We start from the raw sequence: 12,575 nt of genomic DNA on the forward strand, positions 1-12,575 counted from the left end.
TGAATTAAAATTAACTATTAGATACTATGAGCAGGGTAAGCATCCTTGAGAAGGCACATGCATCTGAAGTGTCCTTTAAGCAAGGAAGTTTTGAAGTCTAAACATAAATATTCCAGTAAAACACCTGGGGGCTCAGACTTGTTTGGAAAAGTCAAGGCAGGGTCTGCCACCTACAGCAAGGTTCCCCTAGTGGCCCCCAACCTTTTGGGAAATCCTCCTTACAGACTTTCCAACCAAGTCCCGTGCTTCCCCACAATCTCTGTGGGAGTGAGGTCAGCCCCCCTGGGCTCAGGAGGACAAATCAAAAAGCCTCCCATTAGGATGATACCAGCCCAGCTCACAGGAGGGGACTAATTACCTTCACCCAGTCCTAGATAATAGTCTCTGAGGGTCTCATACTTTGATTGTCCCCACTTGAGCCTCTCTCTCTCTCTTCCCCCACAGAACTGTGCCAAGTGTAGCAGGGTCTAAACCAGGGGTGGGCAAACTTTTTGACTCGAGGGCCACAATGTGTTCTTAAACTGGACCGGAGGGCCGGAACAAAAGCATGGATGGAGTGTTTGTGTGAACTAATATAAATTCAAAGTAAACATCATTACATAAAAGGGTACGGTCTTTTTTTTTCAATAGTTTTATTCATTTCAAATGGGCTGGACCTGGCCCGTGAGCTGTAGTTTGCCCACGTCTGGTCTAAACTCACAGGGGAGCTTTGATATGCCTCCCCACAATGTAGCTGCAGAACTTTCCACTCACCCCTCTGATTCCCAGACAGAAGCCTCCCTGGGAGATACATTCCGAAAAACCCAGCTCTGTGTGGATCTCTGGCACCCCCATGCCATCAAACCCAGCAGGACAAGCCAAGAATCCCAGCCCTGTGTTCTTCCTCTGTGCCACTGAGCCCAGAAGGATGGGGCAGACCAAGTAGTTTAGCAGAGGGGAGAGGAGTGTGGACCATGCACTTGAGGTGGGTGAGTCTGATTTTCTTTCCCAAGTCACACAGTTTAGTCACTGACCGACTCTCTGCCCAAAGCCTTTCCAGAGAATCGAGGGCCCCCCTAAGAGGAGGGAATTCTGCAGCCACAATATCCCTCTGGCTTCTCAGCTGCAACACCTACACAAGGGTGCGCTCCCTTTAAAAAAATCTGTGTGTAAAATGATTCCCCTCAAATTTAGTTTTCTCTTGGTATCTACTGGCAATTGGTTACAGGACTTCCTGTGTATACCAAAATCCAAAGATACTATTAAAAAAAGTCATAGATCAGTGCACACAGTTGGCCCTCTCCTTTTGTGGATTGAAAACAGCATAGTTATTTTGTGGAAAACAAATATACTGTAAGTAGACCTAAGCATTTCAAATCGTGTTGTTCAAGGTTTAACTGTAATCAGAAAAATTTCAAATATGAGGACATATCTATAACATATCTATAATAATAACATATCTATAATAATAAAAGTATAATATGCTAATTGACCAGACAGCCAACAGCATATCTATAATAATAATCAACCTATCTATAATAATAAAAGCGTAATATGCTAATTAGACCAGATAGCCAAACAACCTTCTGGATGACCTTCTGGACAAAGCCGGGGCTGCAAGGCAAGCCCGGGTCCCAGGTGCCAGAGGGAAGCCAGTGCCGGCAGGAAGACCTACTTTTGCATGAATTTTGTGCTTTGGGCCTTTATAAGTAATTCATGAGTCAAAGAAGAAGTTACAAAGACATTGGAAGATATTTTAAATTGAATAATGAACAAAATATGACATGTTCAGATTTAGAAGTAAAATTTGGGGGACACAATGCTTTGAACTTTACCACTTTAAGTGTCTACACCATTGGTTCTCAACCTTCTGGCCCTTTAAATACAGTTCCTCATGTTGTGACCCAACCATAAAATTATTTTCATTGCTATTTCATAACTGTAATGTTGCTACTATTATGAATCATAATGTAAATATTTGATATGCAGGATGGTCTTAGGCAACCCCTGTGAAAGGGTCGTTGGACCACCAAAGGGGTCGCGACCCACATGTTGAGAACTGCTGGTCTACACTAATAAAAGAGAAAGATGCAAATTAACCATTATCTGTCACTCTGCCACTCTGCTACACCCACAAGCCACGCCCACCAGCCAATCAGGAGTGAGTATGCAAATTAACCCAACTAAGATGGCGGCTGCCATGGAGCTGGAGTGAGAAGGACGCTTGGGTTGCCCCTGGCGATGGAGGAAGCCAAGCTTCCTGCCTGCCCTGGCCGACCCACAGCTCCACTCAAGGATACAAAGTTTCAATTATAAAAGGTAAATAAATCCCAGATACCTGCTTCCAGTCCACCGTGGTCTCTGCTCAAAGAGGCGCTGAAAAAAAAAAAAGACAAAAAGGAGTGGCTGCGAGCTTGGGTCGCTGGGGGGCATGGCCAGCTTGAAAACGGCCATCAGCCCCTCACCCAGGCTGGCCAGGCACCCCAGCGGGAGCCCCCCCACCCTGAAGGGGCTGTGGGCAGCCTGAAAACGGTCCTCAGCCCCTCACCTAGGCTGACCAGGCACCCTAGTAGGGACCCCCACCAATAAGTATAGTACTGGCCAGTCTGAAAATAGCCCTCAGCCCCCCACCCAGGCTGGCCACACCCCCATGGGGTGAAGGTCCCCACTGCGGGGGGCTTGACCAGCCTGCAAACAGCCATCAGTCCCTCACCCCGGCTGGTCAGGCACCCCAGCGGGACCCCCTCCCTGATCCAGGACACTCTTCAAGGCAAACCAGCCGGCCCCCACCCATGCACCAGGCCTCTATCCTTCTATATAATAAAAGGGTAATATGCAAATTGGCCCTAATAGCAGAACGACTGGGAATGACTAGTCACTATGACACACACTGACCACCAGGGGCAGACGCTCAATGCAGGAGCTGCCCCCTGGTGGGCAGTGGCTCCCACAGGGGGAGCTCTGCTCAGCCACAAGCCAGGCTGACGGCTGCCAGTACAGCAGTGGTGGCAGGAGCCTCTCCTTCCTCAGCAGCGATAAGGATGTCCGACTGAAGCTAAGGCCTGCTCCCTGATGGCAAGTGGACATCTCCTGAGGGCTCCCGGGCTGCCAGAAGGATGTCTGACTGCCAGCTTAGGCTCAATCCCCCGGGGAGCAGGCTTAAGCCAGCAGGTGGACATCCCCCGAGGGGTCCCAGACTGCGAGAGGGAACAGGCCAGGCTGAGGGACCCCCCCCCCCCCGAGTGCACAAATTTTGTACATTGTGCCTCTAGTTCATATTATAAACACAGAAAAGTCTAAAATTAGTTACCTGAATTCCAAACTTAAAAATTAGTAGAAGAAAATAAAATTAAAGCTTTAGCTACCTTTTAGTTGTTTGGCTGACTTGATTTCAGTGAGACCATGTTCCTTGGGGCCATCTTGCATTACTAGAACAGTGGTTCTCAACCTGTGGGTCACAACTCCTTTGGGGGTCAAACAACCCTTTCACAGGGGTCGCCTAAGACCATTGGAAAACACATATATAATTACATATTGTTTTTGTGATTAATCACTATGCTTTAATTATGTTCAATTTATAACAATGAAATTGAGGGTCACCACAACATGAGGAACTGTATTAAAGGGTCGCGGCATTAGGAAGGTTGAGAACCACTGCACTAGAATATAGCTGTCATTCTGAGTTTTAGTTCTTTTATTACATTTCCAAGTCTTCATTCACCAATGTTTTATTAAAGCTGCATTTTACAGAGAGGAAGGAAGATAGAGAGTTAGAAACATCGATGAGAGAGAAACATCGATCAGCTGCCTCCTGCACACCTCCCCCCAGGGATGTGCCCGTAACCAAAGTACATGCCCTTGACCGGAATCGATCCTGGGACCCTTCAGCCCGCAGGCCAACGCTCTATCCACTGAGCCAAACTGGTTACAGCTAAAGCTGCATTTTTAGTAAAACTAAATTGCATTCAGCAAATCTACTGCTTTCCTTTAAGATACTTAGTTTTCAGAAGATATAAATCAGATTCAGCTGAAAAAGTCAAACCTAGAGGGAAGGCAAGGGGAGATGGGATGGGGGGAGGGTGAAAAGAGAACAACAAAATACTTTGTATGCATATAAGCATAACGAATAGACAGACAGTAGGGTTGTGGGGGCCTGGGCTGGGAGAGGACAGTGGGGAATAAAGGGGACATATGTAATACTTTCAACAGTAAGATCTTTTTTAAAAAAACACACAAAAAGAAGTATCCCTTTAGTGCCAAAACTGTGATATGTTCTCAGAGTAATTATGTTCAGTTGGCCTTGGTACAAAATTAAATTTATGTTCTGTAGATGACAAGCTATGACTTACTTGAATTGCCTTGTTCGTCGGAGCTGTCCCTCAGTCTGTTTTATTTGACACTGCTTTGTCATGCAGGGTACATCAGAGAAGGGTTCGTGGCTGTGCAGCATGCCTTAGATAAGGCCATCATGCTGTACCATGGGGGCCGTGCTGCCCAGAAGCTGTTTGATGGCATCAGTGTTCTTATACAGAGATTTCCACATCCAGCTTATGCTGAAGACAGGTTAATTAGGATCCTTAGTGGCTTCTTCCCTTTGATGTTCATACTCATGTTCTCTCCAACTGTACTTTCCACCATGCGAACCCTTGTGTCGGAAAAAGAAAAAAGATTGAAGGTAATCCCAATTATTATCTGATAAAGTTTCTGTAATTATATTTTTATGCCTATGGAGCTCTTCTAAATGGAGACTTAGACTATTTCTGCATATTCAGCATTGGTAGGTAGATGTTACGCCTCGTGGCAGCAAATTACATCTCAGTAACAGCAAATGTAGAACAGAAAGTGATGCAACTTTCTAATTTTTCAAGCTGGCAGAATTGCAGAGGCAAACCATCTCTGGGAAGCCACAAAAAGGAAAATCCTGAAGGCACGGAGGTCACTGGGGGAATTTGTAGTCTGTAGTACCTAGGAACCCCAAACACAGTTCACCACCTACCTAAATTAACTTAAATTCCCACTCTTTCAGTCTATTTACCTTGATAGCTACAGCCCTAGATAACATGTCTGGGTTTCAACAAAAAAAAATTACAAAGCACATCAAAAATTAAGAAGTGACAATCCAAAGAGTCAAATTAGTTATCAGAACGAGACTCAGATAAGACAGAGATGTTGGAAATATCAGACAAGGAATTTAAAATTATTATGGTTAGTAACTTAAAGGCTCTTAAGGAAAAGGTATATGTGTCCAGCATCAAGACCATCCCCATTTTCTGAAATGCAGTGGGACTCAGCATATAGTTATACTCACATCTGGAATTTCTTAGAGTGGTGTAGTAAATACCCATAGCTAGATCGTAAGAGGAAATGACACAGGAAAAGCCTAGAAAAATTGACCTTGCAAACACGACTTCCTAATTGTCTCAAGCCTCTTTGTTAGCTCTTTTCTGCACAGTAGAAAACATGCAAGATCAGACAGTTAATGCTGTTAGAGAGAGAAAAACTATAAGGAGTTAAAGGAACATGATAGAAGTAAAATTATGCTAGCAGAAATGAAGAATGCTTTTGACAGGCTCATCAGTACATTTGACCTTGATGAGGAAAGAATCAGAGAATTGAATAAAACAGTTGAAATTATACAAACTTTAATTAAAGAGAAAACAAAATTTAAAAATTCAGAAAAAAGCATACAAAAAGCGTAGGACAATATTAAATGGTATAACATGTACATAATTGGAATCCCTCTAAGAAGATATGAGAGAATAGAGCTAATGTGCAGAGTATTATGCTAAGTGAAATACCAGTAAGCTAGTGAGAAAAGACAAATATCACATGATCTTTCTTATATGTGGAATCTAATGAACAAAATAAACTGACAAACAAAATAGATACAGAGACATGGAAGCATGGAACAGATGATTCTCAGAGTGGAGGTGGGGAGTGGAAAGAAATTAACCAAAGAATTTATATGCATATGTGCATATCCCTTGGACACAGGCAATAGTGAGGTAATGGCCTGGAGGGAGGTTGGAAGTGGGGAGGAGGGTATCAATGGGGAGGAAAAGGGAACATCTGTAATACTTTCAACAATAAAGATAAATTTTAAAAAGAAGTAATGGCAGAGAGTTTTTTCCAAAATCAGTGGTACGTATCAAACCACAAATTGAAGAAGCTCAGAGAACACAAACCAGGATAAATACAACACTACACACACACACACACACGCGCGCGCACACACATGCATGCACACACGCGCACACACATACACCTAGACATAATTATATTTAAACTTCTGAAAACCAAAGACAAAGAGAATATATTGAGAGCAGCCAGAGGTGGAGAAAAGGCCACATTGTCTACAAGAAACAAGCATAAGAAGTATAACTGACTTCTAACTTACAATTGGATTTTTAAAATAAAAAACATAGACACATTTCTCTAATATTTTAATTTAATTTCTCTAATATTCCAGAAAGTATACTATAATATAAAAGAGATCTTAATATTTCAAAGTTTAATTTGAAATGCTTTCCATTTTGGTCCCATACTAAGTATAGTACTGAAAAAGATGTCTGAAATCAGGAGAAATATCCTATAATGCTAATACTGTCCTTATTAACTCCATAATTTTGACCAACATACTTGACTTTGAGCATTGCTTCTTCTCATTCACAAAATAGAGATACTACCTATTTACATAGGATTTTATGGGAATTTAATTTTAAAATGTATGTGAAAGCACTATGAATTACTGTTATATGTTATATTTGATTTGTGTTGACTTTCCTACAGGAGTACCAACTCATAATTGGACTTAGAAACTGGATGATCTGGGCTTCCTATTTCCTCATAGTCTTCTTTTTTTATATCATTATCATCTTTTTGATATGTATATTATTCTTTGCCAAGGCAAGTGTCTAATTTTGTGCTATCCAATAGATATTTGAGTCACTATGAAATATTAAATCTTTAGTAGCCACTATACATTTTAAAGAAAGAAAGAACAGGTGAAATTATTTTAATAATATATTTAATTTAACTCAATATATACAAAATATATCAACACGCAATCTATTTGAAAATTAAGATATTTTATTTTACATTCTTTTTGTACTGTCTTCAAACTGCAGTCTGTGTTTTATATTTAAAGCACATCTCAATTCATATGCAATATCATCATTAGAAGTACCTAATATGTACTTGACACTGTATTTGTTTTTTAATTTAAATTAAAGTAATTAAAATTAAATGATATTTACATAAGCTACCTTCTGAGTGCTCAGTAGCTAATGTGGTTCATGTCTGCCATATTGGATATTTTCTTCCAAGATGGTAGCCTGCTGCAGCTGTCCTCTGAGAGGGATAAAGTCATTCCTCTCAAGTGTGCACTGATTGGTCTCAGGAAGATGAAATATGGCTTATATTGTCTCCACTACGGAGACTCATAGGCTGCTGAATCTCCAAGGGAAAAAAACACCAGAAACCCTTCTGTAAGAAATAAGTTATTTAGTTAACTTTCCCACAAATTAAGCTTCAGTAACTGAGTAATGTGACCTATTTCTTTAGGGCCTTCATTTTCTCCTCCTTCCCTTGTGTTTATGTGACAGTACTTATGGTGTGCCTTAAATTGTCATATTGTTTTATTGTAGATTGTCAATGAGCCAATTTTCCGCCACAGTGACTATAGCTTCATCTTTGTCTTTTTCATGTGTTATGCCATTGCTTCAATATTCTTTGGCTTTATGGTTAGCACATTCTTCAATAAAGGTGAGTCACCCCATACATAATGCAATTTCTGTTCTAATTGACCAAAATGGGATCTTATTTGGGTGCTCCTTCTAGACATCTCATATGTAGTCTTTGTGTGTGTGTGTTGATTTTAGAGAGGAAGGGAGAGGGAGAGAGGGATAGAAACATCAATGATGAGAGAGAATCATTGATTGTCTGCCTCCTGCATGCCCCTACTGGGGATCAAGCCCACAACCCAGGCATGTGCCCTGACTGGGAATTAAACCATGACCTTCTGGTTCATAGGTCAACACTTAAACACTGAGCCACGTCTGCTGAGCTCATATGTATAGTCTTGACTTACATTCTATCATAGAAGATGAATTGTATATGAAATCATTTAACAGGAGGTAAAGAGAACATTGAAAATTAATGTGGCCCAATGTATATATTAAAAAGGATATAAAATAAAATTGTGACCAGTTATCACTTAGGATAAATAAACAATTCTTCCTGCAGAAGAATTGACTTTTTTAAAAAAATTTTTTATTTTCCCACCTTTTTATTGAATTTATTGGGGTGACACTGACAAAATTAAAATTATACAGGTTTCAGGTACACAATTCCAGAACACATCATCTGAACACTGTATTGTGTGTTCACCACTGTAAGTCAACTTTGTGACCATTTATCCCCTCTATGAATGCAATTTAAATTGGAGATTTATTTCACATTAAAGACTTTAATCCATTACTTTTTAAAAATTCTTTGTTGTATAAAGTATTACGTAAGTCTCCTTTTTCCCCGATTGACCTCTCCCTGGATACTCCCACCCTTCCGGCACATGCCCTCACCACTTAGTGTCTGTGTCCACCAGTGATGCTTATATGCATGCATACAAGTCCTTCCGTTTATCTCTTACGCCCGCCCCACACTCCCCTGCCTTCACTCTGAGGTTTGACAATCTGTTCCATGCTTCTCTAGTTCTGGATCTATTTTTGTTTATGTTGTTCATTATATTCCACAAATAAGTGAGATCATGTGATATTTATCTTTCTCCAACTGGCTTATTTTGCTTAGCATAATGCTCTCCAGGTCCATCCATACTGTAATGAATGTTAAGAGTTCTTTCTTTTTTTTTACAGCAGCGTAGCATTCCATTGTGTAGAGGTACCAATGATTTTTAATCCACTCATCTGTTGATGGGCAATTAGGCTGTTTCCAAATCTTAGCTATTGTAAATTGCGCTGCTGTGAACATATGGGTGCATATATCCTTTCTGATTGGTGTTTCTGGTTTCTTGGGATATATTCCTAGAGGTGGGATCACTGGGACAAATGGGAGTTCCATTTTTAGTTTTTTGAGGAAACGCCATACCATTTTCCACAGTGGCTACACCAGTCTGCATTCCCACCAGCAGTTAATAGTCTGTTTCTCCACATCCTCGCCAGCACTTGTCGTTTGTTGATTTGTTGATGCTAGCCAGTCTGACAGGTGTGAGATGGTACCTCATTGTCATTTTGATTTGCATCTCTTGGATAATGAGTGACTTTGAGCATGTTTTCATATGTCTTTTGGCCTTCTGTATGTCCTCTTTAGAAAAGTATCTATTTAAGTCTTTTGCCCATTTTTTGATTGGATTATCTTCCTTTTGTTAAGTTGTATGAATTCCCTATAAATTTTGGAAACTAGGCCCTTATTGGAGATAACATTGGCAAATACTGGTATGTTTTTTCATGCTTTCTTATTGTTTTGTTAATGGTTTCTTTTGCTGTGCAGAAGCTTTTTATTTTGATGCAGTCCCATTTATTTTCTCCTTAGTTTCCATTGCCTTAGGAGCTGTGTCGGTAAAGATATTGCTATGATATATGTCTGATATTTTGCTGCCCATGGAGTCTTCTAAGATTTTTACCATATGGCTTCCTGTCATACATTTAAGTCCTTTATCCATTTTGAGTTTATTTTGTGTGTGGTGTAAGATGGTGATCTAGTTTCATTTTTTTGCATTTATCTGTCCAATTTTTCCAACACCATTTATTGAAGAGACTGTCTTATTCCATTGAATGCTCTTTTAAAGGTGTGGGTTTATTTCTGGGATCTCCATTCTGTTCCATTGGCCTATATGCCTGTTCTTATGCCAGTAACAGGCTATTTGGATTATAATGGCCTTGTAGTAGAATTTGATATCCAGTATTGTGGTACCTCCCATCTTATTCTTCTTTCTCAAGATTGCTGTGGCTATTCAGGGTCTTTCTCAGTTCTATATAAGTTTGGGGAATATTTTTTCTAGGTCTGTGAAATATGCCATTGATATTTTAATATGGATTGTGTTGAATCTATAGATCACTTTGGGTGTAATGGATGTTTTAATGATGTTAGGTCTTCCAGCCATGAACATGATATATGCTTCCACTTATGTCTTCCTTAATTTTTTTCTTCTATATCATATACAGATCTTTTACCTCCTTGGTAAAATTTATTCCTATTTATTTATTTTGTTGTAATAGTAAATGGGATGGTTTTTTAAGTTTCTCCTTCTGAGAGTTCATTATTGGTATATAAAAATGCCATTGAATTCTGGATATTGATTTTGTATCCTGTAACTTCTGTGAATTTATTTATTAAATATAGTAGCTTTGTTGAAGTCTTTAGGGTTTTCTATGTACAATATCATGGCATCTGCAAATAATTATAATTTTACTTCCTCTTTTCCAATTTTGATGCCTTCTATTTCTTCTTGTCTGATTACTATAGCTAAAACTTCTAGTACTGTGCTGAACAAGAGTAGGAAAGCAGACATCCCTGACTTGTTCCTCATCTTAAGGGAAATGCTTTTAGTTTTTGCCCATTGACTATAATGTTAGCTGTGGGTTTGTCATATATAGCGTTTATTATGTTAAGGTATGATCCCTCTATTCGCACTTTGCTGAGAGTTTTTATTATAAAACTAGAGGCCTAATGCACGAAATTGGTGCAAGAGTAGGCCTTCCTTCCCCCAGCTGCCGGCACTGGCTTCCCTCTGGCACCCGGGACCCAGGCTTCTCGCTGGACGCTGGCAGGCACCCAGGACCCCCCGGGCTTCCCTTGCAGCCTTGGCTTCGTCCAGAAGCTCATCAGGTCTAATTAGCATATTATGCTTTTATTATTATAGATAGTACTAGATTTTATTGAAGGTTTTTTCTGCATTTATTGATATGACCATGTTGTTTTTATCTTAACTTTTGATTTTGTGATGTATGACATTTATTGATTTGCAAATATTATACCAACCTTCTATTCACAGAATACATCTTTCTTGGTCATGAATATATGGTCTTTTTATTCTATTTCTGGATACGATTTGCTATTATGTTACTAAGGGATATTGGCCTATAATTTTCTTTCTTTGTTGTGTCTTATCCGGTGTTGGTATTAGGATAATGTTGGCTTTGTAAGAAGAGCTTCAGAATCTTTCTTCCTCTTGAATTTTTTAGAATACTTTGATCAAGAAAGGTGGTATTTCTTGAATGTTTGCTAAAATCTGCCTGCAAAGCCATAAAGTCCAATACTTTTGTTGCTGAGAGTTTTTAATTATTGCTTCTATTTCATCATTTGTTATTGGTCTGTTCAGGTATTCCGCTTGTTCCTGATTGTATGTTTCTATGAATCTGTCCGTTTCAAATCACTATTTTGTTTCCATATAGTTGTTCATAATATTTTCCTAAAATCCTTTGTATTTCTGTGATGTCAGTTGTTACTTTGCTACTTTCATTTCTGATTCTATTTATTTGGGTCCTCTCTTTGTTTCTTGATGAGTCTGTTTAAAGGTTCACCAATCTTGTTTATCCTTTCAAAGAACCAGCTCTTGGTTTCATTGATCTTTTATATTTTTGTTTGTTATATATCATTTATTTCTGCTCTGATTTTTTATTACTTCCTTTCTTCTACTTACTGTAGGCTCTTCCTGATGTTCTTTCCCAAATTCTTTTAGGTGTAGGGTTAGATTGGTTACTAGAGATTTTATTTGCTTCTTGGGGTAGGCCTGTAATGCTATGAACTGGCAGCACTGCTTTTGCTATGTCCCATATGGGGGTTGTTGTATGTTCTTCATTTTCATTAGTTTCCAGGTAATTTATTTATTTATTTATTTTTTTAATTTTAATTTTGTCTCAAGAGTATAATTTATTTTTAAGATAGCATCAAAACTATGCTTTAGTTTTTCCCTACAACAATAGTAGACTTCTTAGAACACAGATTGCTGGGCCCTACCTGAAGAGTTTCTGAGACTGGAGGTCTGGCTTGTTGGCCATTTTTCATTTCTCAACAAATTCTCTGGTGTTGCTGATGCCACTGCTCTGGAGACCACATTTGAGAAGCTCTGATTTAGAATACTGAGTACATTCTAGCATGTACAAAGATTCACAAAGAAATGAAGATCAAGTCAATAAATATATTTGACCCACCACCTAACTGTGCTGGGCTGCATATCTGGCGCTTCGGCCAGGCGGGCACGCTGTGCTCTCTGTTCCTCGGGCACATAGATAGGAATGTGCTGGCGCTTCGGCCAGGCGGGCACACTGTGCTCTCTGTTCCTAGAACACATAGATAGGAATGTGCTGGCGCTTCGGCCAGGCGGGGCACGCTGTGCTCTCTGTTCCTAGCACACATAGATAGGAATGTGCTGGTGCTTTGGCCAGGCGGGGCACGCTGTGCTCTCTGTTCCTCGGGCACATAGATAGGAGTGTGCTGGCGCTTCGGCCAGGCGGGGCCCGCTGTGCTCTCTGTTCCTAGAGCACATAGATAGGAAGGTAGTCACTGTACTGATGCTGTACTGTGTCGGGAACAATTGTGTAAACAAGGCTTTGTAACTAACTTTGTGGTTTTTGCAAATA

At 40.0% G+C, this 12,575-nt stretch overlaps 1 protein-coding gene across 1 annotated transcript in view; it reads left to right on the forward strand.

Moving 5' to 3' along the window:
- LOC132232635 (phospholipid-transporting ATPase ABCA3-like) overlaps window positions 1-12,575 on the forward strand; it is a 323,040-nt gene that overhangs the window by 47,411 nt on the left and 263,054 nt on the right. Inside the window, exons 5-7 of the mRNA XM_059692030.1 lie at window positions 4,395-4,654; window positions 6,769-6,885; window positions 7,626-7,743. Coding sequence (XP_059548013.1) covers window positions 4,395-4,654; window positions 6,769-6,885; window positions 7,626-7,743 — 495 coding nt within the window. The remainder of the gene's footprint in view (window positions 1-4,394; window positions 4,655-6,768; window positions 6,886-7,625; window positions 7,744-12,575) is intronic.

This window comes from Myotis daubentonii, chromosome 4, assembly GCF_963259705.1.
Source record: "Myotis daubentonii chromosome 4, mMyoDau2.1, whole genome shotgun sequence".
Lineage (NCBI taxonomy): Eukaryota > Metazoa > Chordata > Mammalia > Chiroptera > Vespertilionidae > Myotis > Myotis daubentonii.